The sequence below is a fragment of the Oncorhynchus tshawytscha genome, linkage group LG10 (assembly GCF_018296145.1).
Source record: "Oncorhynchus tshawytscha isolate Ot180627B linkage group LG10, Otsh_v2.0, whole genome shotgun sequence".
NCBI lineage: Eukaryota > Metazoa > Chordata > Actinopteri > Salmoniformes > Salmonidae > Oncorhynchus > Oncorhynchus tshawytscha.
In genome coordinates this window covers 62,533,384-62,560,832 of record NC_056438.1, presented here as the reverse complement: position 1 = coordinate 62,560,832, position 27,449 = coordinate 62,533,384, and the positions used below count along the sequence as shown (strand labels likewise).

The 27,449-nt window shown below is 43.2% G+C and overlaps 2 protein-coding genes across 2 annotated transcripts; one reads left to right on the top strand and one right to left on the bottom strand.

The window, feature by feature from the left end:
- Positions 1-86: 86 nt before the first annotated feature.
- gpaa1 (glycosylphosphatidylinositol anchor attachment 1) lies at positions 87-11,481 on the top strand. The gene is made up of 13 exons (XM_024416260.2): positions 87-252; positions 528-643; positions 1,019-1,198; positions 1,426-1,537; positions 1,704-1,851; positions 1,935-2,036; positions 2,339-2,535; positions 7,201-7,397; positions 7,528-7,681; positions 8,953-9,024; positions 9,187-9,383; positions 10,286-10,456; positions 10,700-11,481. The coding sequence occupies exons 2-13, from the start codon at positions 570-572 to the stop codon at positions 10,941-10,943; spliced, it is 1,848 nt and encodes a 615-aa protein (XP_024272028.1). The 5' UTR covers positions 87-252; positions 528-569; the 3' UTR covers positions 10,944-11,481.
- On the bottom strand, positions 11,478-27,132 carry LOC112247489 (ranBP-type and C3HC4-type zinc finger-containing protein 1-like). The gene is made up of 9 exons (XM_042329585.1): positions 26,659-27,132; positions 21,528-21,702; positions 21,271-21,369; positions 21,011-21,152; positions 20,836-20,926; positions 20,455-20,731; positions 12,672-12,775; positions 12,391-12,499; positions 11,478-12,303 (listed from the first exon to the last, which is right to left on the bottom strand). The coding sequence occupies exons 1-9, from the start codon at positions 26,845-26,847 to the stop codon at positions 12,230-12,232; spliced, it is 1,260 nt and encodes a 419-aa protein (XP_042185519.1). The 5' UTR covers positions 26,848-27,132; the 3' UTR covers positions 11,478-12,229.
- Between the last annotated feature and the right edge of the window lie 317 nt (positions 27,133-27,449).

Here is a 27,449-nt window from a genome sequence, read left to right as displayed (position 1 = left end):
ATTTATTTAGGCAATTCATTTTACAAACCAACAGGGTGAGCCAGTCACAAATCCAATGAGGTAATCTCTGTTTTTATCATTTCTTGGGTAAAGCGGAAGTTGGTCCGTCGCACAATCGTCCGATAAGAACCAAGAAAAAAGACCGGTGGAAAATCTATAGCAGTAAAGTACAGGCTAGCTACACCTGTCAAATCTTGGGCCTTTCCATTGTGCCCGAAAAGTAGGCTCTGGTTAACTACACATTTTGTAAAGGTATTGTATAAATACATTGTTTAGTTTAAAATAACTGAGTTGCGGATTTTGCACGTGCAACGTTGCTGATTCTCTGCTGCTTAGTTAGGCAACTAGCTAGCTAGCTAACATTGCTAATTGATAATAATGGACCATATTCTTTAGCACTGTTTATTTTTATTACAAAGGTTAGCAGTTAGCTAGCTAGATTAACACTATAGATGCCTACAATGCGAGGGGATGACTAAAAACTACATTCATATTGAATATTATTGACTGGGGCTTTGTTTGCAAAGGTCCAGCTGAGCCAGTCTGAGAGGTGTCAAGGCAACAACAACATGGGACTGCTGTCTGATCCAAACCGAAGGCGAGCCCTGACCAAACTTCTCACCCGTCTCAATGCACCAATCTGGTGAGTCCTTCCTGACAGAATATCAATGGTCAATGGTAGAATTGAATTCGCTGGGGAAGTGGAATGGAACAGGGCGTCCTCTTGATGCACCTTATCCACTTGAACTATTTGTATTATTTTATTTGACCTTTTATTTAACTAGGCAAGTCAGTTAAGAACAAATTCTTATTTTCAATGGCGTACTAGGAACAGTGGGTTAACTGCCTTGTTCATGGGCAGAACAACAAATTTTGCCATGTCACCTTGGGGATTTGATCCAGCAACCTTCCGGTTAATAGTCCAACGCTCTAACCACTAGGCTACCTACCGCCCCAGCCTACCTCCTAACTGTGTATGATGCAAATGCTTTCAAATGATATAATGATGTCTCCCCAGTGTTATGTGCTACCTGGCGGGTGTGGCATGGTTCATGGGCTTGGCCTTTGAGCCATTCACCCTGCGCACCTACATGTCAGAGAACGCCATGGGCTCCACCATGGTGGAGGAACGCTTCCCAGCAGGTGAGAGGGCTCTGGCCACCGGTAGGGAGTTTGCTGCTCACAAGAAGAAAGTAGGGTGAGTCAAACTAATAAGCCTTCCTCCTATAGTCATCACTAGTGCCAGGAGCTTCTCTTGTTCATGTGACCAGGAAAAACTCACCCCTAGCTATCACTAACCCCTACTTTGGGATTCAGTGCTTATCCTACCTATCACAAATGCAGCTATAATAGTGATAACCACTCCCACAATATTTCTTCTGTGTTTCAATTGTTTTCTTCTCCCTTCCTCACTTCTCCCTGTAGTGGGATGCCGGTGGATTGGCTGGTGAAGACCATGCAGTCTCGAGGGCTGGAAGTGTTCACTCAGAGCTTCACCCGCAAGCTTCCCTTCCCAGATGAAAACAAAGAGAGATATGTGCGTGTGGGCTGAGACAAAGATGTCTACATATTAAACATAAGCTCCTATTTAATCTTGGTGCGCGCACACACACTCACACACACATTCCTCCTCTGTATCGCAACACAGGCTTTAATTTCTTCTATTTCTCTCACTGATCCTTCTCACGGTTTGTCTCGGTCAGATGGTGCGGGGCACTAACGTGTATGGGATCCTGCGGGCCCCCAGAGCCCCTCGTACTGAAGCCCTGGTGCTGAGTGCCCCCTGTAGTGAGGGAAACAATAACAACCAGGCAGTGGGCCTTCTGCTGGGCCTCGCCCAGTACTTCAGGAGTAAGCATACTACTATTACTAACATTCACAAACACAGACCATTTCCAAAGGTTAAATTCTGTCAATGATTGGTCTCTTCTTAGGTCAGATCCACTGGGCTAAGGACATTATATTCCTGGTGAATGAACATGACCTGATCGGCATGCAGGCCTGGCTGGAGGGATACCACCACACCAACACCACTGGTCAGTCCTCCGTACCTGCATCTCTGTAATAATGTAACCCTGTAATGCACCAGTTTTAGAGACACCATTATAGACTGTATGTGTTATCAATGTCTCTATACCAGGGCTCTTTAATCCTGTTCCTGGAGAGCTACTGTCCTGTAGGTTTTCCCTCCATTTCTAATTTAGCACACCGGATTCTAATAATTAGCTGGTTGATAAACTGAATCAGGTTTAGTTACAGCTGTCCAGGAACAGGGTTTGAGAGCCCTGTTCTATTCCAACAAACCTGCCACCACTGTGCCTCCTGTTGGTTCCCTCAGGTGGTGACTGGTCTCCACTGCAGGGAAGAGGTGGCTCTATCCAGGCAGCTCTGTCTTTGGAGCTGAGCAGTGACGTCATCACCAGTTTGGATCTGGTTCTGGAGGGGCTCAACGGCCAGCTGCCAAACCTGGACCTGGCCAATCTCTTCTACGCCTTCTGCCAGAAGATAGGGGTCCTGTGTACCATCCAGGGCAAGGTAGGGAAGAAGTCCAAATGCCTTGAGGAATTACTTGAGTAAGTAAGTTTGAATTATTATTATTTTATTTCACCTTTATTTAACCAGGTAGGCTAGTTGAGAACAAGTTCTCATTTGCAACTGCGACCTGGCCAAGATAAAGTAAAGCCGTTTGACACATACAACAACGCAGAGTTACACATGGAATAAACAAACATACAGTCAACAATACAATAGAAAGTCTATTTACAGTATGTGCAAATGAGGTAGGACAAGGGAGGTAAGGCAATAAATTGGCCATGGTGGTGAAGTAATTACAATATAGCAATTAAACACTGGAATGGTAGATGTGCAGAAGATAAATATGCGAGTAGAGATAAAGGAGCAAGATAAAGAAATAAATACAGGATGGGGATGAGGTAGTTGGATGGGCTGTTTACAGGTGGAGTGATCTGTGAGCTGCTCTGACAGCTGGTGCTTAAAGCTAGTGAGGGAGATATGAGTCTCCAGCCTCAGTATTTTTTGCAGTTCGTTCCAGTCTTTGGCAGCAGTGAACTGGAAGGAAAGGCGGCCGAAGGAAAAATTGGCTTTGGGTGTGACCAGTGAGATATACCTGCTGGAGTGCATGCTACGGGTGGGTGCTGCTATGGTGACCAGTGAGCTGAGATAAGGCGGGGCTTTACCTAGCAGAGACTTGTAGATGACCTGGAGCCAGTGGCTTTGGCGACGAGTATGAAGCGAGGGCCAGCCAACGAGAGCATACAGGTCGCAGTGGTGGGTAGTGTATATGGGGCTTTGGTGACGAAACGGATGGCACTGTGATAGACTGCATCCAATTAGTTGACTAGAGTGTTGGAGGCTATTTTGTAAATTACATCGCTGAAGTCGAGGATCGGTAGGATGGTCAGTTTTACGAGGGTATGTTTGGCAGCATGAGTGAAGGATGCTTTTTTTTTGCGAAGTAGGAAGCCGATTCTAGATTTAATTTTGGATTGGAGATGCATATTGTGAGTCTGGAAGGAGAGTTTACAGTCTAACCAGACATCTAGGTATTTGTAATTGTCCACATTTTCTAAGTCAGAACCGTCTTAAGAACCTGGACGGGCGGGCAGGTGCGGGCAGCGATCGGTTGAAGAGCATGCATTAAGTTTTACTTGCATTTAAGAGCAGTTGGAGGCCACAGAAAGGGAGTTGTATGGCATTGAAGCTTGTCTGGAGGTATACAGAATGGTGTCGTCTGCGTAGAGATGGATCAGAGAATCACCAGCAGCAAGAGCGACGTCATTGATGTATACAGAGAAAAGAGTCGACCTGAGAATTGAACCCTGTGGCACCCCCATAGAGATTTGACAGGGGTTAGAGGTCGACCGATTTTATAATTTATCAACGCTGATTATTGGAGGACCAAAAAAAGCCGATACCGATTAATTGGCCGATTTTATTTTTATTTGTTTGTAATAATGACAATTACAACAATACTGAATGAACACTTATTTTAACTTAATATAATACATCAATAAAATCAATTTAGCCTCAAATAAATAATGAAACATGTTCAATTTGGTTTAAATAATGCAAAAACAAAGTGTTGGTGAAGAAAGTAAAAGTGCAATATGTGCCATGTAAGAAAGCTAACGTTTAAGTTCCTTGCTCAGAACATGAGAACATATGAAAGCTGGTGGTTCCTTTTTAACATGACTCTTCAATATTCCCAGGTAAGAAGTTTTAGGTTGTAGTTATTATAGGACTTATAGGACTATTTCTCTCTATACCATTTGTATTTCATTAACCTTTGACTATTGGATGTTCCAGGAACACAATGACAACAGCTACCCTCGAAGCAGCGTTACCCTTGCAGAGCGAGGGGAACAACCACTCCAGGTCTCAGAGCGAGTGACGTTTGAAAAGCTATTAGCACGCACCCCGCTAACTAGCTAGCCATTTCACATTGGTTACACGAGCCTAATCTCGGGAGTTGATAGGCTTGAAGTCATAAACAGCTGCTGGCAAATGCACGAAAGTGCTGTTTGAATTAATGCTTACGAGCCAACTGCTGCTGCCCACCATCGCTCAGTCAGACTGCTCTATCAAATCATAGACTTAGTTATAACATGATAACACACAGAAATACGAGCCTTAGGTCATTAATATGGTCAAATCCGGAAACTATCATCTCAAAAAACAAGACTTTATTCTTTCAGTGAAATACGGAACCGTTCCGTATTTTATCTAACGGGTGGCATCCATAAATCTAAATATTCCTGTTACATTGCACAACCTTCAATGATATGTCATAATTACGTGAAATTCTGGCAAATTAGGCGGCCCAAACTGTTGCATATACACTGACCCTGCGTGCAATGAATGCAAGAGAAGTGACACAATTTCACCTGGTTAATATTGCCTGCTAACCTGGATTTATTTCAGCTAAATATGCAGGATTAAAAATATATACTTCTGTGTATTGATTTTAAGAAAGGCATTGATGTTTATGGTTAGGTACACATTGGAGCAACGATACGCACCGCATCGATTATATGCAATGCCAGACACGCTAGATAAACTAGTAATATCATCAACCATGTGTAGTTAACTAGTGATTACGATTGATTGATTTTTATGAGATAAGTTTAATGCTAGCTAGCAACTTTTCATGTAACAGGCAGTCTCCTCGTGGAGTGCAATGAGAGGCAGGTGGTTAGAGCGTTGGACTGAGATTGAATTCCCCGAGCTGACAAGGTAAAAATCTGCCGTTCTGCCCCTGAACGAGGCAGCAGTTCCTTTTATTTGATTTTTTATTTCACCTTTATTTAACCAGGTAGGCTAGTTGAGAACAAGTTCTCATTTGCAACTGCGAACTGGCCAAGATAAAGCATAGCAGTGTGAACAGACAACACAGAGTTACACATGGAGTAAACAATTAACAAGTCAATAACACAGTAGAAAAAAAGGTGAGTCTATATACATTGTGTGCAAAAGGCATGAGGAGGTAGGCGAATAATTACAATTTTGCAGATTAACACTGGAGTGATAAATGATCAGATGGTCATGTACAGGTAGAGATATTGGTGTGCAAAAGAGCAGAAAAGTAAATAAATAAAAACAGTATGGGGATGAGGTAGGTAAAAATGGGTGGGCTATTTACCGATAGACTATGTACAGCTGCAGCGATCGGTTAGCTGCTCAGATAGCAGATGTTTGAAGTTGGTGAGGGAGATAAAAGTCTCCAAAGGCACTTTTAAAGAACAACCAGGCATCCTCTACTGACGGGATGAGGTCAATATCCTTCCAGTATACCCGGGCCAGGTCGATTAGAAAGGCCTGCTCGCTGAAGGGGAAAACAGCAGAGGTGTATTTGGAGGGCAAGTTGGTTAGAATGAGATCTATGAGGGTGCCCATGTTTACGGATTTGGGGTTGTACCTGGTCGATTCGTTGTTAATTTGTGTGCGATTTGACGGCATCAAGCTTAGATTGTAGGATGACCGGAGTGTTAAGCATGTCCCAGTTTAGGTCACCTAGCAGCACGAGCTCTGAAGATAGATGGGGTGCAATCAGTTCACATATGGTGTCCAGGGCACAGCTGGGGGCAGAGGGTGGTCTATAGCAATCGGTGAGAGACTTGTTTCTGGAAAGGTGGATTTTTAAAAGTAGAAGCTCAAATTGTTTGGGTATAGACCTGGATAGTAAGACAGAACTCTGCAACCTATCTCTGCAGTAGATTGCAACACCGCCCCTTTGGCAGTTCTATCTTGTCGGAAAATGTTATAGTTAGGGATGGACATGTCAGGGTTTTTGGTGGTCTTCCTAAGCCAGGATTCAGACACGGCTAGGACATCCGGGTTGGCAGAGTGTGCTAGGGCAGTGAATAAAACAAACTTAGGGAGGAGGCTTCTAATGTTAACATGCATGAAACCAAGGCTTTTACAGTTACAGAAGTCAACAAATGAGAGCACCTGGGGAGTAGGGGTGGAGCTAGGCACTGCAGGGCCTGGATTAACCTCTACATCACCAGAGGTACAGAGTAGGATAAGGGTACGGCTAAAGGCTATCAGAACTGGTCGTCTAGAACGTTCGGAACAGAGTAAAAGGAGCAGGTTTCTGGGCGCGATAGAATAGATTCAAGGCATAATGTATAGACAGAGGTATGGTAGGATGTGAGTACATTGGAGGTAAACCTAGGCGTTGAGTAATGATGAAAGAGATATTGTCTCTAGAGACATCTAAACCAGGTGATGTCACTGCATATGTGGTAGGTTAAGGCATATTGAGCAGGGCTAGAGGCTCTACAGTGAAATAAGACAATAATCACTAACCAGGACAGTAATGGACAAGGCATATTGATATTAGGGAGAGGCATGCGTAGCCGGGTGATCGTAGGAGTCCAGTGAGTGGTTGGACTGGCTGGAGACACAGCGATTCAGACAGCTAGCAGAAGGGCCTTAGAGGGACGTCTCGAAGGAGGAAAGTCTCTTTTAGCCTCCGTGTGCGGTGAAGTTATTTGATGTTGTTGCAGAAAGTACATGCTGTAAATTTGTAAAGCTTTCAAAGAGGTCTAATAATAGAACACCATAGATGTTTTGTATTGTGCATTCCTCTATGCCAGGTAAGGAGAAGCCAGTAATGGCATGATGTAATAACATGTTTAATTGCCTGATTGTCATGCTGACTGTCCTCTCTCCATCCAGCTCCAGAGGAACGACTGGGACACTACATCGGGCTACAGCCACGCGGCCCAGACCATGATGTTGATGGTGCTGAAGCAGGCCAGTGGGCGACCCTGGGGGGACCACGGCCTGTTCCTCAGATACCACATAGAGGCCGCCTCCATCAGGGGCATCAACAGCTTCAGACAGTACAAGACAGACACCACCACCATCGGCAGGTCAGCTGCTGATGATGTTCAAGCTTCAATTTAGATGATCAGAAAGCCTTCAAATGCAACTCTTGTTGTTTCTATGGAGACATTTTCACAGTGAAATTGACATGGAAATAAACCTGTGTGTGTCCCTCAGGCTCCTGGAGGGGATGTACCGGAAGCTGAACAACCTCCTGGAGCGTCTGCACCAGTCCTACTTCTTCTACCTTATGCCCTCGCTCTCTCGCTTCGTCTCCATTGGTTACTACATGCCCGCCTTCGGCCTGCTGGCTGTCATTCTGCTGTTGCGCGTATCCTTCCACCTCTGGGACAATAGGGGATTCTATTTTTATTTAACTGTTTTTTTAACCAGGTAGTCCCATTGAGGTCAGACTACCTTTTCCCAAGGGAGACCTGTCCAAGAGAGCTGGAGGGTTGAGATGCACTTGTGTGGGAATTACAGTTGAAGTCGGAAGTTTACATACACTTAGGTTGGAGTCATTAAAACTAGTTTTTCAACCACTCCACAAATTTTTTGTTAACAAACTATAGTTTTGGCAAGTCTGTTAGGACATCTACTTTGTGCATGACACAAGTCATTTTTCCAATAATTGTTTACAGACAGATTATTTCACTTATAATTCACTGTATCACAATTCCAGTGGGTCAGAAGTTAACATACACTAAGTTGACTGTGCCTTTAAACAGCTTGGAAAATTCCAGAAAATGTCATTGCTTTAGAAGGTTCTGATGGTCTAGTTGACATCATTTGAGTCAGTTGGAGGTGTACCTGTGGATGTATTTCAAGGCCTTCAAACTCAGTGCTTGACATCATGGGAAAATCAAAATAAATCAATCCCAGAACAAAAGCCAGACTACGGTTTGCAACTGCACATGGGGACAAAGATCATACTTTTTGGAGAAATGTCCTCAGGTCTGATGAAACAAAAGTAGAACTGTTTGGCCGTAAATAAATAAAAGCTGAAATAAATCATTCTCTCTACTATTATTCTGACATTTCTCATTCTTAAAATAAAGTGGTGATCCTAACTGACCTAAAATGGAATTTCTACTAGGATTAAATGTCAGGAACTGTCAACTGAGTTTAAATGTATTTGGCTAAGGTGTATGTAAAAATCTGACTTCAACTGTAAATGGACAGAAAGGATATTCATTTTGGTCCATTCTCCTATATTAGTAAATTAATTAGGTTAGTCAAAAGGCCTAATGTGGGTTAATGATATGTTTGCATAGTTAAGCTGAATGTTCAACTTCATTAAAGATGGAATCCGCAGTAGGGGAAACGGTGCTGCTATCCGCCCTAATGCCATTGTTATCGATTTGTTTTTGTTTTACGAAGCTGGGGTGAGGAGTGTTGCACAATGTGGGAAAAAAAAATGGCAGTACATTCTGCTGTTCTAGCGCACGTGCAATGATGTCCATGGGGCAAACGGACGTGGCAGTTCTGTTAAGGATTTCAGCTTTAAGTCATGATGAGATTGCTCTGAATGAGGCTGTGTATATGTCGATGATGGTTTAATACACTGGTGCATATCGGTTTTGTCCTTAATGGAAGTAACAGGCCTTAGACCTGTGGGTTCAGCTAGGTGCTTCTCCACCAGGAACAGAGGATGGGGTTGCTGGGGGAGTGCAGGTCAGTTATGGAGTAGTAAACAAGCTGTGTGTGTGTGCGCACTTCTGGTATGTATTGTGTAATTATAGTATCTACATTTTTACATCTCTAGAAGTCATCAACCTATTGGTCTATGTCAGTATAATTGACTATTTCCTCCTGTATCCCTCTGTCCTCCATCAGCCCTCCAGCCCAGGGGTCCTGTCTATCCTGACTCCAGTAGTGATCAGTCACATGACAGGGGTGGCTCTGTACACCCTCCCTATCCTCTCTCAGGAGATGGCTGTGCAACACTTCCCTGTGTCTGAGACGGAAGCTGTGGTCCTCACTGCTATAGCTATCTACACCGCAGGACTGGCCCTGCCACACAACACACACAGGTACACACACATACACACCCTCTCATCTTTCTCACATATACACACACTCAAAGAAAACACAAGATGGCTGATGCAGGTTCTCCCACACTAAATATGCATACAATATGCCAGGTTTGCCCCGTGATCACACACACACCTTGACGATACTGTGGCTGCAGTAAATTATTTTATTTCACCATGTCCCCCCCTGTAACTCGTGTCGTTTACACCTTGCGCTAACGTGCGTTTCGTGATCTGATCAATATCTAATCAAGGCAGGGCTCTACAGTGCTACCATTTTACATGCATATGTGCCTAAATATTTTGCTGTGTGCAACCTGGAATTGTAATTTAGGAGCACAAGTGCGCCTAGAAAAATGGTTGCAATGATTACTTTACTGTAAAACAGCCCCTGAGTGCAGATTCATGACTGTCATCCTTGCACCATTTCGGCAAAGAAAAACGGCTTGTTACCTCAAATATTTTTAATTGTGCTCCTAATTGTCTGTGTGCTCATATGCTTCTTGTAACAAAGGTCTGTGTAAAATGTATCTTATCCATCCACATTGTGACCAGATAATCTAGTGCCTCCCTGTATACAAATGATTTTACAGATATTCTTTCAAAATAATATTAATACATTTATTATAAATCAAATTGTGATACGTGCCAATGATTTTAGAGGTTGATATGATTTTTAAATGGCTTGACCATCCATATGTTTACACTTCATTGATATCCAGACACAATGCATGCCTGACAACCGATGGAGGTGCTCAGGAAGATCTGATCACAATCAAATGTATTTTAATCGTTTACACCTGTCTGAAAATGTGGTCAAAAAATGTGTACAAGATCAGGACAAAGGGCACATGTTAGCACCAGGTATAAATGGGTATTTTATCTCTCTCTTTCTCCCCCAGGCTTCTGCAAGGAGAGGGTACAGAGGAGGGCTGGAGAGTGTTGAAGCTGGTGGCTCTCCTCTACCTGGCTGTGTTACTGGGCTGCACTGCCCTTATCAACTTCTCCCTGGGATTCATCTTGGCTCTGTCCCTGGTACCCATTGCTGCCTTCATCACACCGCATACACCCAAGTAATACTCTCAACACTCTCACCCACCCACAACTTTCTCCCGGTGTTGGGTGATTTCTTATAGAAGTAATAATTCTCAATATGTTGTTTTCTCAGTGATGTTGCAGTGTTAGTTCCATTGTCCCTGTGTGTGAGGATAGTGTGTGTAATGGTCCCCCCCTCCCTCTTCTCCACTGTCTTGAGTGCTGTATTAATGTTTCTTCTTCCAGGGCTCTGTAATAACGACTTTACCCTCTCTCCCCAGGGCTCTATCTGCAGCCATCATGGTGCTCCTGAGCCCCGGCTGCACTCTGCTCTACTGCGTCTTCGTCTTCCAGGAGCTGCAGGAGACCCCTGTCTCCCTGCAAGATGGTTGGATGCTCTTCCTGTCTGTCATCTCCCAGGGCATCCTGGACCACGCCCTCTACGGCTCATTGGTCTATCCGCTCCTGGCTCTGCTGATCTACCCCTGTTGGTTGCTGCTCTGGAACATTCTCTTCTGGAAGTAAACAACAGGTAACTGGGGGAAGACTGGTCCCAGACCTGCCTTTATATGGGAACTATCTATCCTGAGAGGTGAAACTGCTCCTAAACCTGCCTTTATGGAATGAAGGTGTTTCCCCAAGGAGTAGGCTAACTGACTTGCCTGGAAGGAATGGGGAGTTGGCAGGGGGAGTGGTTAAGTGTATTGGGTTGGGCTTGTCTGGCAACTAAAAGGTTGTATTGGGTTCAGGGCTTGTGTGCATGGGATTGGTTTATGGTACCTGAAGGAATAAATAATGCACTGTGTTTTGGTTATGTTATTGGGCCTGAGTGAATATTCTAAGGGATGAAACTGAACAAAAGAAAATGTTAAGGAAGCAGTATCCTTAAGCCAACCTCTTGGCAACTGAAGCCCTCCAGAAAATGTCCATAATCTACTATATGAACTGTTTTTAAATGTTATATATATAAATATATATATATACACACACACACACTTTATTTGAACCATGTGTACAGACACTCATTTATAAATGCTCAAATAAAAACTTAACTCAAACTTGATCAACGTATGTTTATTCAGCTAAAACCATTTTATACAGTTATGTTTGACAAAACATAATTCTGTCACTAACACAGTTCAGACAGAGAAACTTATGACAAATAGGTGAAACGCATCAACAATAAAATCACTTTAAAACCCTGTCACTCCCACAGACTTGCCTCATAGCAACCAATCCCCCTCATCCCATCAAACCAAATGGCACCAACCATTGACCAGCAAGACCTGGGCCTGTATTAACAATGTATCTCAGAGTAGGAGTACTGATCTAGGATCAGGTCCCCCATGTCTATATAATTATGATCTAAAATACATCTGATCCTAGACCAGCACACCTACTCTGAGTTTGAATACAGGCCTTGGTTTTAAACTGCACTTTCAATACTCAAAAGTATCCCAGTTGGCCAACTTCAAAATATACCATATTCTCTCATCTGAGATATCAGGTAGAGAGAAGGGAAGCACCACCTACCCCTCTGGAATAAATATAGGACTATTCCACCCCTCCCCAATGTAAAATAAATAAATAGAAAGTCTACCACAAGGCAAAGGTTGCTGACTGACATCATGTCCAGTGGAGAGTCAAAAAGCCAGCTCCCATTGACTATACAGGTAGTTCCTTTTGTGAGCCACTGCAAGTGGAGCTCCATGTGTGCGACAGCATCCATATACCTCTAGTGTTTGTCAGTAGTGGGTTTTTACCTAAGAAGCAGTAAGTTGGTGTCAGTTGTGTGTGATCAGTCATCCAGGCTATGGTAAAGGTTGCGAGGCAGTCAACTGATCAATGCACCAATCTCCCCCTGCTCCACTCTTATTCCTTTCTCCTTTAATACAGACAGGGAATAAAGACAATATTGTAGTTTAGAATGCAGGTTCTGTGTTCTGTCTACTCTATGCAATAGATACAGTACCTGTTGTATGAGGCGGTGCTCCCGAGTCAGGTCTGGCTGTACTGCAGATCTCACAGCCTGGTCGGGAAGGATTGTTGATAAAGGTGCAGGAGGGATAAACCCATTCTGTCTGCGTGTCAGACGTAAAGAGCAGTGATATTCAGTATACTAGCTATATGAAATATTAGGTTTCTATCAGGGAAAGAGAAAGTATGTCCTCAACTATCATCTTGCGTAAAACAATTAAATGGTGTTTGAAGCCAACAGCCGACCACATAAATATGAAAACATTGGGTTTGTACCTGTGTTTTACTGGCTTTGCAGGGTTGATCAGGTTTGTTGTTCTGCAGAGTCTCCAAGTTGAGGGCCTCTCTGATCTCGCTCATACCCAGCCTGTCAGCATAATTTTATTGTATAAATACCACACAAATAGCCTAATGCCGCCTACTGTGCAACTCGCTATTCTGATAGGATGCAATTTTGGAACTTTATATATACTTTCGTATTTATAATTTGTTTTATTATTGGAGGCCTATTTATTAATCTAAACCAGTTCTTTACCCCTCTAGGGCAGGGCTCTCCAACCCTCCTGTAGGTTCTCTTTTCAACCCCAGTTGTAACTAACCTGATTCAGCTTATTAACCAGCTAATTAATAATCAGGTGCGCTAGATTAGGGTTGGAAAAAATAAAATAAGCCTTACAGCCCTGATCTAGAGTCTAAAAGAGGGTTCTACTAAGCCAACATATGGAATTGTTTGAAGATGGTCATACCAAGGATCATTTAGATATTTGATTTAGAATTTTAGGACCCCTTTAGGTATGAAATATATTTTTTCATTATTTAATGAAACATTGAATTTGGCCTTACTGCTATAAGCCCATAGAAATACATATTCATAAATGGAAAAACAGTCCCAAAGAATATCTAAAGGAAGTTTGTTTTGAAGTGTCTGCCCTATATCTGAGAGATCTAAGATCAGGAAACTATCATTTTTAATAGACAAGTATTTAAATTTTTATTTATTTATTTAACCAGGTAGGCCAGCTAAGAACAAGTTCTCATTTACAACTGCGACCTGGCCAAGATAAAGCAAAGCAGTGCAACAAAAACAACAACACAGAGTTACACATGGGATAGACAAACATACAGTCGATAACACAATATAAAAATCTGTATACAGTGTGCAAATGAAGTAAGGAGGTAAGGCAATAAATACTCCAATAGGGGCGAAGTAATGTAGCAATTTACACAATGTAGCAATTTACACTGGAGTGATATGTGCAAGTACAAATACTGGTGTGCAAAAGAGCAGAAAAACAAATATGGGGATGAGGTAGGTAGTTGGTTGGATGGGCTACTTACAGATGGGCTGTGAACAGCTGCAGAGATCGGTAAGCTGCTCTGACAGCTGACGCTTAAAGTTAGTAAGGGAGCTATAAGTCTCCAACTTCAGTGATTTTTGCAATTCGTTCCAGTCATTGGCAGCAGAGAACTGGAAGGAAAGGCGGCCAAAGAGGTGTTGTCTTTGGGGGTGACCAGTGAAATATACCTGCTGGAGCACGTGCTACGGGTGGGTGTTGCTATTGCGACCAGTGAGCTGAGATAAGGCGGAGCTTTACCTAGCAAAGACTTCGATGATCTGGAGCCAGTGGGTTTGGCGACGAATATGTAGCGAGGACCAGCCAACGAGAGCATACAGGTCGCAGTGGTGGGTAATATATGGGGCTTTGGTGACAAAACAGATGGCACTGTGATAGACTGCATCCAATTGGCTGAGTAGAATGTTGGAGGCTATTTTGTAAATGACATCGCCGAAGTCAAGGAATGGTAGGATAGTCAGTTTTACGAGGGTGTTTGGCAGCATGAGTGAAGGAGGCTGTGTTGCGAAATAGGATGCCGATTCTCGATTTAACAATGGATTGGAGATGCACTAAACTACACTGAAGAAACATATAAATGCAAGATGCAACAATTTAAGATTTTACTGAGTTACAATTCATAAGGAAATCATTCTATTTAAATGATTTAATTAGGCCCAGATCTATGGATTTCACATGACTGGGAATACAGATATGCATCTGTTGGTCACAGATACTTTTTAAAAAAGGTAGGGGGCTTGGATCAGAAGACCAGTCAGTATCTGCTGTGACCATTTACCTCATGCAGCAGGACACATCTCTTTCGCATAGAGTTGATAAGGCTGTTCATTGTGGCTTGTGGAATGTTGTCCCACTCCTCTTCAATGGCTGTGCGAAGTTGCAGGATGTTGATAGGAACTAGAACACGCTGTCGTACGCATTGATCCGGAGAATCCCAAACATGCTCAATGGGTGACACGTCTGGTGAGTAGGCAGGCAGGCCATGGAAGAACTGGGACATTTTCAGTTTCAGTGTACAGATCCTTGCGACATGGGGCTGTCATTATCATACTGAAACATGAGGTGATGGTGGTGGATAAATGGCACGACAATGGGCCTCAGGATCTCGACACGGTCTCTCTGTGCATTCAAATTGCCATCGATAAAATGCAATTATGTTTGTTGTCTGTAGCTTATGACTGCCGATACCATAATCCCACCATGGGGCACTCTGTTTGCCCACACAATGCCATACACAGTGTCTGCCCTTTGCCCGGTACAGTTGAAACAGGGATTTGTCTGTGAAGAGCACACTTCTCCAGCGTACCAGTGGCCATCGAAGGGGAGCAGTCTGGTCAAGACCCTGGTTAAGGCGATGAGCACCCCTGAGATGGTTTCTGACAGGTTGTGCAAACCCACAGTTTCATCAGCTGTCCGGGTGGTTGGTCTCAGACCATCCTGCAGCTGAAGAACCCGGATGTGGAGGTCCTGGGCTAGCGTGGTTACACGTGGTCTGTGATTGTCAGGCCGGTTGGATGTACTGCTAAATTCTCTAAAACGATGTTGGAGGTGGCTTATGGTAGAAAAATGAACATTACATTATCTGGAAACAGCTCGGGTGGACATTCCTGCAGTCAGCATGCCAATTGCACTCGCTCCTTCAAAACATCTGTGGCATTGTGTTGTGATAAAACAGCACATTTTAGAGTGGCCTTTTATTGTCCCCAGAACAAGGCGCACCTGTGTAATGATCATGCTGTTTGATCAGCTTGTTGATATGCCACTCCAGTCAGGTGGATGGATTATCTTAGCAAAGGAGAACTGCTCACTAGCAGGGATTTTAACAAATTTGTGCACAAAATTGAGAAACGTTTTTTGTGCATATGGAAAATGTCTGGTTTCTTTTATTTCAGCTCATGAAACATGGGACCAACACTTTACATGTTTTATATTTTTGTTAATTGTACTTCCATATACAGTGCATTCGGAAAGTATTCAGACCCCTTGACTTTTTCCACAGCTTTATTCTGAAAGGGATTAAATAGTTTTTCCTCATCAATCTACACACAATAACCCATAATGACAAAGCAAAAACAGGTCTTTAGAAATTTTGGCACATTTCTAAAAAATAAACTGAAATATCACATTTACATAAGTATTCAGACCCCTTACTCAGTACTTTTGTTGAAGCATCTTTTACAGTGATTAAAGTCTAGAGTCTTCTTGGGTATGGCGCTACAAGCTTGGCACAAGTATTTGAGGAGTTTTTCCAATTTTTCTCTGCAGATCCTCTCAAGCTCTGTCAGGTTGGATGGGGAGCGTCGCTGCACAGCTACAGTGCCTTGCAAAAGTATTCATCCCCCTTGGCGTTTTTCCTATTTTGTTGCGTTACAACCTGTAACTTAAATGGATTTCATGTAAATCAATTGTTTAAAAAAAAAATCAAAAATGTCTAAATAATAAAAAAGTGGTGCATGTGCGTATGTATTCACCCCCTTTGCTATGATGAAGCCCCTAAATAAGATCTGGTGCAACCAATTACCTTCAGAAGTCACATAATTAGTTAAATAAAGTCCACCTGTGTGCAATCTAAGTGTCACAAGATCTGTCACATGATCTCAGTGTATATATACACACCTGTTCTGAAAGGCCCCAGACTCTGCAACGCCACTAAGCAAGGGGCACCATGAAGACCAAGGAGCTATCCAAACAGGTCAGGGACAAAGTTGTGGAGAAGTACAGATCAGGGTTGGGTTATAAAAAAATATCTGAAACTTTGAACATCCCACGGAGCACCATTAAATCCATTATTAAAAATTGAAAGAATATGGCATCACAACAAACCTGCCAAGAGGTCCGCCCACCAAAACTTACGGACCAGGCAAGGAGGGCATTAATCAGAGGCAACAAAGAGACCAAAGATAACCCTGAAGGAGCTGCAAAGCGCCACAGCGGAGATTGGAGAATCTGTCCATAGGACCACTTTAAGCCGTACACTCCACAGAGCTGGGCTTAACGGAAGAGTGGCCAGAAAAAAAGCCATTGCTTAAAGAAAAAAATAAGCAAACGTGTTTGGTGTTCGCCAAAAGGCATGTGGGAGACTCCCCAAACATATAGAAGAAGGTACTCTGGTCAGATGAGACAAATAAAGCTTTTTGGCCATCAAGGAAACCGCTATGTCTGTCGCAAACCCAGTACCTCTCATCAGCCCGAGAACACCATCCCCACAGTGAAGCATGGTGGTGGCAGCATCATGCTGTGGGGATGTTTTTCATCTGCAGGGACTGGGAAACTGGTCAGAATTGAAGGAATGAGATCTTCCAGAGATTTGAGACTGGGAAGGAGGTTCACCTTCCAGCGGGACAATGACCCTAGCATACTGCTAAAGCAACACTCTAGTGGCTTAAGGGGAAACATTTAGGATTCCAATGTCTTGTAATGGCCTAGTCAAAGCCCAGACCTCAATCCAATTGAGAATCTGTGGTATGACTTAAAGATTGCCATACACCAGCGGAACCCATCCAACTTGAAGGAGCTGGAGCTGTTTTGCCTTGAATGTGTGAAAATCCCAGTGGCTAGATGTGTAACCAGACGGAAGCCACTCAGTAAAAGGCACCACACAGCCCGCTTGGAGTTTGCCAAAAGGCACCTAAAGGACTCTAACCATGAGAAAAAGATTGAACTCTTTGGCCTGAATACCAAGTGTCACGCTTGAAAGAAACCTGGCACCATCCCTACGGTGAAGCATAGTCATGGCAGCATCATTCTTTGATAATATTTTTCAGCGGCAGGGACTGGAAGACTAGTCAGGATCGAGGGAAAGATGAACGGAGCAAAGTACAGAGAGATCCTTGATGAAAACCTGCTCCAGAGCGCTCAGACTGAAGCGAAGGTTCACCTTCCAACAGGACAACGGCCCTAAACACACAGCAAACACAACGCAAGAGTGGCTTTCGGACAAGTCTCTGAATGTCCTTGAGTGGCCTAGCCAGAGCCCGGACTTGAACTTGATCGAACATCTCTGGAGAGACCTGAAAATACAGTGGCTTGCGAAAGTATTCACCCCCCTTAGCATGTTTCATGTTTTGTTGCCTTACAACCTGGAATTAAAATAGCGTTTTGGGGGGGTTTGTATCATTTGATTAACACAACATGCCTACCACTTTGAAGATGCAAATATTATTTGTGAAACAAACAAGAAATAAGACAAAAAAACAGAACTTGAGCGTGCATAACTATTCATCCCCCAAAGTTAATACTTTGTAGAGACACCTTTTGCAGCAATTACAGCTGCACGTCTGTTGGGGTATGTCTCTATAAGCTTGGCTCCACTATAAAAGGTCTGATTGGTGGAGTGCTGCAGAGATGGTTGTCCTTCTGGAAGGTTCTCCCATCTCCACAGACAAACTCTGGAGCTCTGTCAAGAGGACCATCTCCCCGATTGCTCAGTTTGGCTGGGTGGCCAGCTCTAGGAAGATTTTTGGTCGTTCCAAACTTCTTTCATTTAAGAATGAATGGAGGCCTTTGTGTTCTTGGGAACCTTCAATGCTGCAGAAATGTTTTGGTTCCCTTACATAATCCTGTCTCGTAGCTCTACGGACAATTCCTTCAAACTCATGAGTTGGTTTTTGCTCTGACATGCACTGTCAACTGTGGGACCTTATAAAGACAGGTGTGTTTCTTTCCAAATCATGTCCAATCAACCTGAAATGGTCCAGACAGTGTGGTGAAGAAGGCGCAACAGTGCCTCTTCTACATCAGGAGGCTGAAGAAATTCTACTTGGCCCCTAAGACCCACAATTGAGAGCATCCTGTCGGGCTGTATCTTCACCTGGTACGGCAACCGCACAAGACCACCAAGACTCTTCCTACAGCTGGCCTCCCAGTCAAACTGAGCAATCGGGGGAGAAGGGCCTTGGTCAGGGAGGTGACCAAGAACCCGATGGTCACTCTGACAGAGCTCCAGAGTGCCTCTGTGAAGATGGGATAACTTTCCAGCAGCACTGCACCAATCAGGCCTTGATGGTGGAGTGGCCAGACGGAAGCCACGCCTCAGTAAATGGCACATGACTGCCTGCTTGGTGTTTGCCAAAAGGACTCTGCCAAAACTCTCAGACCATGAGAAACAAGATTCTCTGGTCTGATGAAACCAAGATTGAACTCTTTGGCCTGCATGCCAAGCATCACGTCAGGAGGAAACCTGGAACCATCTCTACGGTGAAGCAGGGTGATGGCAGCATCATGCTGTGGGGATGTTTTTCAGCGGCAGGGACTGGAAGACCAGTCAGGATTGAGTGAAAGATGAGCAGAGCAAAGTAGAGAGAGATCCTTGATGAAAATCTGCTCCAGAGCACTCAGGACCTCAGAATGGGGCGAAGGTTCACCTTCCAGTAGGACAACGACCCTAAGCACACAGCCAAGACAACGCAAGAGAGGCTTTGGGACAAGTCTCAATGTCCTTGAGTGGTCCACAATAAATGTGAAAGAAATTATAAAACCTCTTTTTGCTTTGTCATTATGGGGTATTGTGTGTTGATTGAGGAAGAACGAAACAATTTAATCAATTTTACAGTAAGGCTGTAACGTAAAAAAATGTGTAAAAAGTCTAGGTCTGAATACATTCCGAATGCACTGTAATTTTGGTCATGAAGTGTATTTTTTAAATATTTGTATAATCCAGTAGTCTATGCATAAAATGCCCTGATGCATTTAGTGCTCAAATCTGACAGCTGAAACATAAGGTGCACAATTATTGTTTTAAGAATGTAAAAACCAAAAAAAATAGGCTATAAAGTTTTGCATATGCTACACATCGAAACACAAGGAATAGTGTTTTTGTCATAGGCTGCTTTTAAGGACATTAAATGTGGCTCATTTGGCCAATATCCCTCATTTATTGATGTACGCTGGCTGCATAGGTGGACGCCTTTTTTAAATGTACTTTTATTTCACCTTTATTTAACCAGGTAGGTTAGTTGAGAACAAGGTCTCATTTACAACTGCGACCTGGCCAAGATAAAGCAAAGCAGTTAGACACATACAACAACACAGAGTTACACATGGAATAAACAAACATACAATCAATAATACAGTAGAAAAATCTGTAAACGGCAAGTGCAAATGAGGTATGATAAGAGGGGTAAGACAATAAATAGGCCATGGTGGCAAAGTAATTACAATATAGCAATTAAACACTGGAATGGTAGTAGCCTTAATAGGTTACTCACCCATTGCATATGGATGACAGGCACATTTCTCCAATGTCTGAAATGTAAATATTTCCTAACAGAAACCGCAACCAACCATATAAATATAATCCATAGATGCCAGTTCCCATTTAAATCAGGACTGGCAGCCATTGCTAGTGTACCAATGAGTTTAACAGTCAAAGTACCAGGGTAAGAGGTTCAAAAATCATTCTATGGATTATATCTATGGCCACAATGCAACAAGCTGTTCTATATTTGGTGCGTGTGGTGCCCAAATTGTGGCCTTCCCGTGTAATAAAACTTAATCCACTGCTCTCTATTGAAGCCATTTATCCTCTGTAGCTAAATTATGCTCTCTGGTGTAGTATTTTATTTATGTCTGTTCAGACAAGAGAAATATCATTTTTATAGCCTAATTTTGGCAAAATGATTTCAATTTACTTCTTGTGGCTATTAGTATGTGCACTGCTGTGTGCGTGGGTGTGTCTGTCTCTGTGGGTGTGTGCACAAACTTACCCTGGGAGTTGTGGCTGAGCCTGGAGGGCAGGGTGCTGTAGCCCCTCCAGTCCTGGGACGTAGACCCGTTGCTGGTAGGCAGAGGTGGGGTGAGGAGGGCGTCCTGCTGGAACAGCTGGCGGGTGAGGTGGGCATGGCGGGCTGAGATCAGGTAGAGGTAGGCCATGTCCCCATCCCTCTGGACTCCATACGAGGCCAGGGACCTGGGCTCTGTGCACAAACACTGCCCTATCACCCAGCGCTGCACGCGAGGGTGGAAGCCATACTCCAGAAACACCTGATAGCAATGCAGACAGAGAAGAGAGATTTGTGAACATTTACATTTGCCAATGTAGCACAAGTACTCAAGCAAACAGAAGACCACAGAAGTTTTGATCTGACCTGCTGCTTGAGTGCTGCAACGGTCATGTGTGGGAAAACTTTCACTGTGACGCAACAGGAAGAGGAAATGTCCTCCACTGCCACAGCCAAACTGCAATACAGACATAGCACCATTAACACAACGTATCTTAATTCCCCCCTAAACCTAAATCTACTGCCTGTTACTTCTTCTCACCGTATCTCTCCTTCTGCGTAACTCTTCTCAGACAGTTGGATGGTGAGCGCCACCTTCTGGTGAGCCAGAGCAGATGCATGCTGAGCAGCAGCCTGGCTGTCGCCTGCTTCGATCGCCCGGGCAAGCTCCAGGCGCAGCTCCTCTTCAGAGAGAAAACAGGTTCAATTACTAATACTATACAAAAATGCATAAATATACTGTATGTTGCCATGCAAGTATGGTCGAAAAAGAGAGAGTGGAGGAAGCATGAGTGCACTTACCAGTGAGTGGTAAGGAGGCTGTGCTGCACTGTTCTAGAGCTACTGCTGTGGTGTGCATCTGTCGGTCATCCAGAGGATGTGGGGAACTATTTGCAGCAACTACAGTGAAAGAGAAAGAACGGTCAATTGTGAGACAGCATTCTATTGTTTTAGCCACAGTATGGGGTTCTAGGAGGAGACTCTTCTAAGACACAACAAGACAGGAATGCAGCTAAACAAGCAAACTAGAATAGAGAAAGACTGCCATGCCCTCTGACCTCTGTGTGCCTCTCTTAGGGATGACATCACCACTGTGGCCCACTGCTCCGCCTCCAGATCACAGCAGAAGTTGAAGCGGATGCAGTCGTGAGGGGGCGTTGCCAAATGATTCTCGTGAAGGCGTGGAGACTTCACCTCATACTGCACAGAGCGCAAGTCAAACTCTGCAATGAACTGTGAAAAAAAGAGTTTGGACACACCTTCTCAGGTGTGGGGTTTAATTTTACTATTTTCTACATTGTAGAATAATAGTGAAAACAAACTATGAAATAACACATGGAATCATGTAGTAACCAAAAAAGTGTAAAACAAATTAAAATATATATTTTTGATTCTTCAAAGTAGCCTGGAATGCTTTTCCAACGGTCTTGGAGTTCCCACATACAGTTGAAGTCGGAAGTTTACATACGCTTAGGTTGGAGTGATTAAAACTCGTTTTTCAACCACTCCACAAATTTCTTGCTAATAAACTATAGTTTTGGCAAGTCGGTTAGGACATCTACTTTGTGCATGACACAAGTAATGTTTCCAAAAATTGTTTACGGACAGATTATTTCACTTATGTATCACAAATCTAGTGGGTCAGAAGTTCACATACACTAAGTTGACCTTTAAACAGCTTGGAAAATTCTTGAAAATTATGTCATGGCTTTAGAAGCTTCTGATAGTGTAATTTACATACTTTGAGTCAATTGAAGGTGTACCTGTGGATGTATTTCAAGGCCTACCTTCAAACTCAGTGCCTCTTTGCTTGACATCATGGGAAAATCAAAGGAAATCAGCCAAGACCTTAGAAAAAAAAAATTGTAGACCACAAGTCTTGTTCATCCTTGGGAGCAATTTCCAAATGCCTGAAAATACCACGTTCATCTGTACAAACAATAGTACACAAGTATAAACACCATGGGACCACGCAGCCGTCATACCGCTCAGGAAGGAGACACGTTCTGCCTCCTAGAGATGAGCGTATGAGCGTACTTTGGTGCGAAAAGTGCAAATCAATCCCAGAACAACAGCAAAGGATCTTGTGAAGATGCTGGAGGAAACCGGTACAAAAGTGTCTATATCCACAGTAAAATTAGTCATATATCGACATAACCTGAAAGGCCGCTCAGCAAGGAAGAAGCCACTGCTCCAAAACCGCCATAAAAAAGCCTGACTACGGTTTGCAACTGCACATGAGGACAAAGATTGTACTTTTTGGAGAAATGTTCTCTGGTCTGATGAAACAAAAATGGAACTATTTGGCCATAATGACCATCGTTATGTTTGGAGGAAAAACGGGGGAGACTTGCAAGCCGAAGAAGACCATCCCAACCATGAAGCATGGGGGTGGCAGCATCATGCTGTGGGGGTGCTTTGCTGCAGGAGGGACTGGTGCACTTCACAAAATAGATGGCATCATGAGTAAGGGAAATTATATGGATATATTGAAGCAACATCTCAAGACATCAGTCAGGAAGTTAAAGCTTGGAAGCAAATGGGTCTTCCAAATGGACAATGACCCCAAGCATACTTCCAAAGTTGTGGCAAAATGGCTTAAGGACAACAAAGTCAAGGTATTGGAGTGGCAATTACAAAGCCCTGACCTCAATCCTATATAATATTTGTGGGCAGAACTGAAAAAGCATGTGCAAGCAAGGAAGCCTACAAACCTGACTACGTTACACCAGCTCTGTCAGGAGGAATGGGTTAAAATTCACCCAACTTATTGTGGAAGGCTACCTGAAACGTTTGACCCAAGTTAAATCATTTAAAGGCAATGATACCAAATACTAATTGAGTGTATGTAAACTTCTGACCTACTGGAAATGTGATGAAATCAATAAAAGCTGAAATAAATAATTCTCTCTACTATTATTCTGACATTTCACATTCTTAAAATAAAGTGGTGATCCTAACTGACCTAAGACAGGGAATTTTTACTAGGATTAAATGTCATGAATTGTGAAAAACAGTTTAAATGTATTTCGCTAAGGTGTATGTAAACTTCAGACTTCAACTGTATGCTGAGCACTTGTTAGCTGCTTTCCCTTCACTCTGTTGAAGTCGGGTGATTGTGGAGGCCAGGTCATCTGATGCAGCACTCCATCCACTCTCCTTTTTGGTCACATAGCCTGGAGGTGTGTTGGGTCATTGTCCTGTTGGAAAACAAATGATAGTCCCACTAAGCGCAAACGTGATGGGATGGCATATCGCTGCAGAATGCTGTGGTAGCCATGCTGGTTAAGTACAGTGGGGCAAAAAAGTATTTAGTCAGCCACCAATTGTGCAAGTTCTCCCAATTAAAAAGAGGAGAGGCCTGTAATTTTCATCATAGGTACACTTCAACTATGACAGACAAAATTAGGGGAAAAAATCCAGAAAATCACATTGTAGGATTTTTTTATGAATTTATTTGCAAATTATGGTGGAAAATAAGTATTTGGTCAATAACAAAAGTTTATCTCAATACTTTGTTATATACCCTTTGTTGGCAATGACAGAGGTCAAACGTTTTCTGTAAGTCTTCACAAGGTTTTCACACACTGTTGCTGGTATTTTGGCCCATTCCTCCATGCAGATCTCCTCTAGAGCAGTGATGTTTTGGGGCTGTTGCTGGGCAACACGGACTTTCAACTCCCTCCAAAGATTTTCTATGGGGTTGAGATCTGGAGACTGGCTAGGCCACTCCAGGAGCTTGAAATGCTTCTTACGAAGCCACTCCTTCGTTGCCCGGGCGGTGCGTTTGGGATCATTGTCGTGCTAAAAGACCCAGCCACGTTTCATCTTCAATGCCCTTGCTGATGGAAGGAGGTTTTCACTCAAAATCTCACGATACATGGCCCCATTCATTCTTTCCTTTACACGGATCAGTCGTCCTGGTCCCTTTGCAGAAAAACAGCCCCAAAGCATGATGTTTCCACCCCCATGCTTCACAGTAGGTATGGTGTTCTTTGGATGCAACTCAGCATTCTTTGTCCTCCAAACACAACGAGTTGAGTTTTTACCAAAAGGTTCTGTTTTGGTTTCATCTGACCATATGACATTCTCCCAATCTTCTTCTGGATCATCCAAATGCTCTCTAGCAAACTTCAGACGGGCCTGGACATGTACTGGCTTAAGCAGGGGGACACGTCTGGCACTGCAGGATTTGAGTCTCTGGCGGCGTAGTGTGTTACTGATGGTAGACTTTGTTACTTTGGTCCCAGCTCTCTGCAGGTCATTCACTAGGTCCCCCTGTGTAGTTCTGGGATTTTTGCTCACCTTTCTTGTGATCATTTTGACCCCACGGGGTGAGATCTTGCGTGGAGCCCCAGATCGAGGGAGATTATCAGTGGTCTTGTATGTTTTCCATTTCCTAATAATTGCTCCTACCGTTGATTTCTTCAAACCAAGCTGCTTACCTATTGCAGATTCAGTCTTCCCAGCCTGGTGCAGGTCTACAATTTTGTTTCTGGTGTCCTTTGACAGCTCTTTGGTCTTGGCCATACTGGAGTTTGGAGTGTGACTGCTTGAGGTTGTGGACAGCTGTCTTTTATACTGATAACAAGTTCAAACAGGTGCCATTAATACAGGTAACGAGTGGAGGACAGAGGAGCCTCTTAAAGAAGAAGTTACAGGTCTGTGAGAGCCAGAAATCTTGCTTGTTTTGTAGGTAACCAAATACTTATTTTCCACCATAATTTGCAAATAAATTCATTAAAAATCCTACAATGTGATTTTCTGGATTTTTTTTCTAATTTTGTCTGTCACTAGTTGAAGTGTACCTATGGTGAAAATCACAGGCCTCATCTTTTTAAGTGGGAGAACTTGCACAATTGGTGGCTGACTAAATACTTTTTTGCCCCACTGTATACCTTGAATTCTAAATAAATCACTGACAGTGTCATGAGCAAAGCACCCCCACGTCATCACACCACCTCCTCCATGCATCACCGTGGGAACCACACATGAAGAGATCACCCGTTCACCTACTCTGTGTCTCACAAATACACAGCGGTTACAACCAACAATCTCAAATTTGGATTCATCAGACCAAAAGGACAGATTTCCATGGTCTAATGTCCATTTCTCATGTTTCTTGGCCCAAGCAAGTCTCTTCTTCTTCTTATTGGTGTTCTTTAGTAGTGGTTTCTTTGCAGCAATTGGACCATGAAGGCCTGATTCACGCAGACTCCTCTGAACAGTTGATGTTGAGATGTGTCCATTACTTGAAGCATTTATTTGGGCTGCAATTTCTGAGGCTGGTAACTCTAATGAACTTATCTGCAGCAGAGGTAACTCTGGGTCTTCCTTTCCTGTTCTGCTCCTCATGAGAGCCAGTTTCTTCACAGCGCTTGATGGTTTTTGCGACTGCACTTGAAGAAACGTTCAAAGTTCTTGCGGATTGACTGACCTTCATGTCTTGAAGTAATGATGGACTGCCATTTCTCTTTGCTTGTTTGAGCTGTTCTTGCCATAATATGGACTTGGTCTTTTACCAAATAGAGCAATATTTTGTATACCCCCCTATCTTGTCACAACACAACTGATTGGCTCAAACGCATTAAGAAGGAAAGGAATTCCACAAATGAACTTTTAACAAGGCGCAGCTGTTAATTGAAATGCATTGACTACCTCATAAAGCTGGTTGAGAGAATGCCAAGTGTGCAAATGGTGGGTACTTTGAAGAATCTCATATTTTTTATTTGTTTTAACACTTTTTTGGTTACTACATAATTCCATATGTGTTATTTCATAGTTTTGATGTCTTAACTATTCTATAATGTAGAAAATAATACAAATAAACAAAAACCCTGGAATGAATAGGTGTGTCCAAACTTTTGACTATAGAGAGAGGGAGGGAGAGAGAGAACATACTGTCTCCTATTTAGTACGGTACTTCCCTTGTTCAGATAGACACAAGGACAGATGATTGTAAAAATAACCCGAAATCGTTTCCCAGCAATGGAATTACTGTGTAATTTGAATAAACAAGATTCCAATTCAGTAGCTATGTCAAAAAATGTCTCTAAACTGACATTGCTCAAACCAACAGAACAATGTTGTGTGTGCAATTTATTACGTCAACGCATACAATTGTTTGCATGGCATTACATATGTCAAGATACCTAGCTAGGTAGCTAGACGTTGCAGTATGTCACTTACCACACTACGGCCGCTTCCGCTACTGTCCCTCAGTGCTAGCCGAAACTCTCCAGCTTTGCTGGGGTCCATACTAAGCTGAAGATGGAGAACCTCATCGCCAGCTCCGGGGAGGCAAAGCGGTTGAATTCCAGAATGGCAAACCGACACTCGCACCGACATCAAAACCGTGTTGCAGTCCGGGCCCACCATGTACAGACTGGAATGTGGCTGGCACAGGCGTTGGAGCCCAACCGCTCGCGCTCAGTGCCATCTCCCCACAACAACAGTTGGGAACCACAGGTGTAACGTTATTTCAACCCCAAAAGCACAATGCCCTGTCGATAGTTATGAGTCTTGATTTTAACAGTCTACCTGTTAGTAAAGAGATGGCGTTCCATGACAGCTAGTTATGTCTATCCATAGCTAAAGACGAAATTACAGGTTTTTTGTTGTTATCAAAACAGGAAGTAGCGTGGGTCGTCTTTTATTTACCTCCGATAGAAACCGGCGTTCATAAATATTATGGTCCGAGAGCGAGCCTTTGAACAAGGTGTGAATTAATGTTATGTCAGTATAATACTACACTCTCATTGTCAAATAGTCTATGATTGATCATGAGGGGAAAAACAAACAATTATACTTGAAGTGAGGAAAATAAAGTAATAACGCCTTCACTACAGATCCAACAAGGAGAGAAACAAAAATTAGATAAAACTACATAAACCTGGACTTTTCCAATAGACTATGCCTTTAGGACACGATGTCTGTTTCAGAATTCCTGATGGAACGGACCTTATAATATGTGATTATTC

Excerpts from the sequence above, each read along its gene's own strand:
- gpaa1 (XM_024416260.2), top strand. The coding sequence starts at position 570 with ATGGGACTGCTGTCTGATCCAAACCGAAGGCGAGCCCTGACCAAACTT. Across the intron at positions 1,199-1,425 it reads GCTCACAAGAAGAAAGTAGG|TGGGATGCCGGTGGATTGGC; the intron begins GTGAGTCAAACT and ends TTCTCCCTGTAG. Across the intron at positions 9,025-9,186 it reads GGGTTGCTGGGGGAGTGCAG|CCCTCCAGCCCAGGGGTCCT; the intron begins GTCAGTTATGGA and ends GTCCTCCATCAG.
- LOC112247489 (XM_042329585.1), bottom strand. The coding sequence starts at position 26,847 with ATGGTGGGCCCGGACTGCAACACGGTTTTGATGTCGGTGCGAGTGTCG. Across the intron at positions 21,703-26,658 it reads GCGGAAGCGGCCGTAGTGTG|TTCATTGCAGAGTTTGACTT; the intron begins GTAAGTGACATA and ends TTTTTTTCACAG. Across the intron at positions 20,927-21,010 it reads TACGCAGAAGGAGAGATACG|TTTGGCTGTGGCAGTGGAGG; the intron begins GTGAGAAGAAGT and ends TCTGTATTGCAG.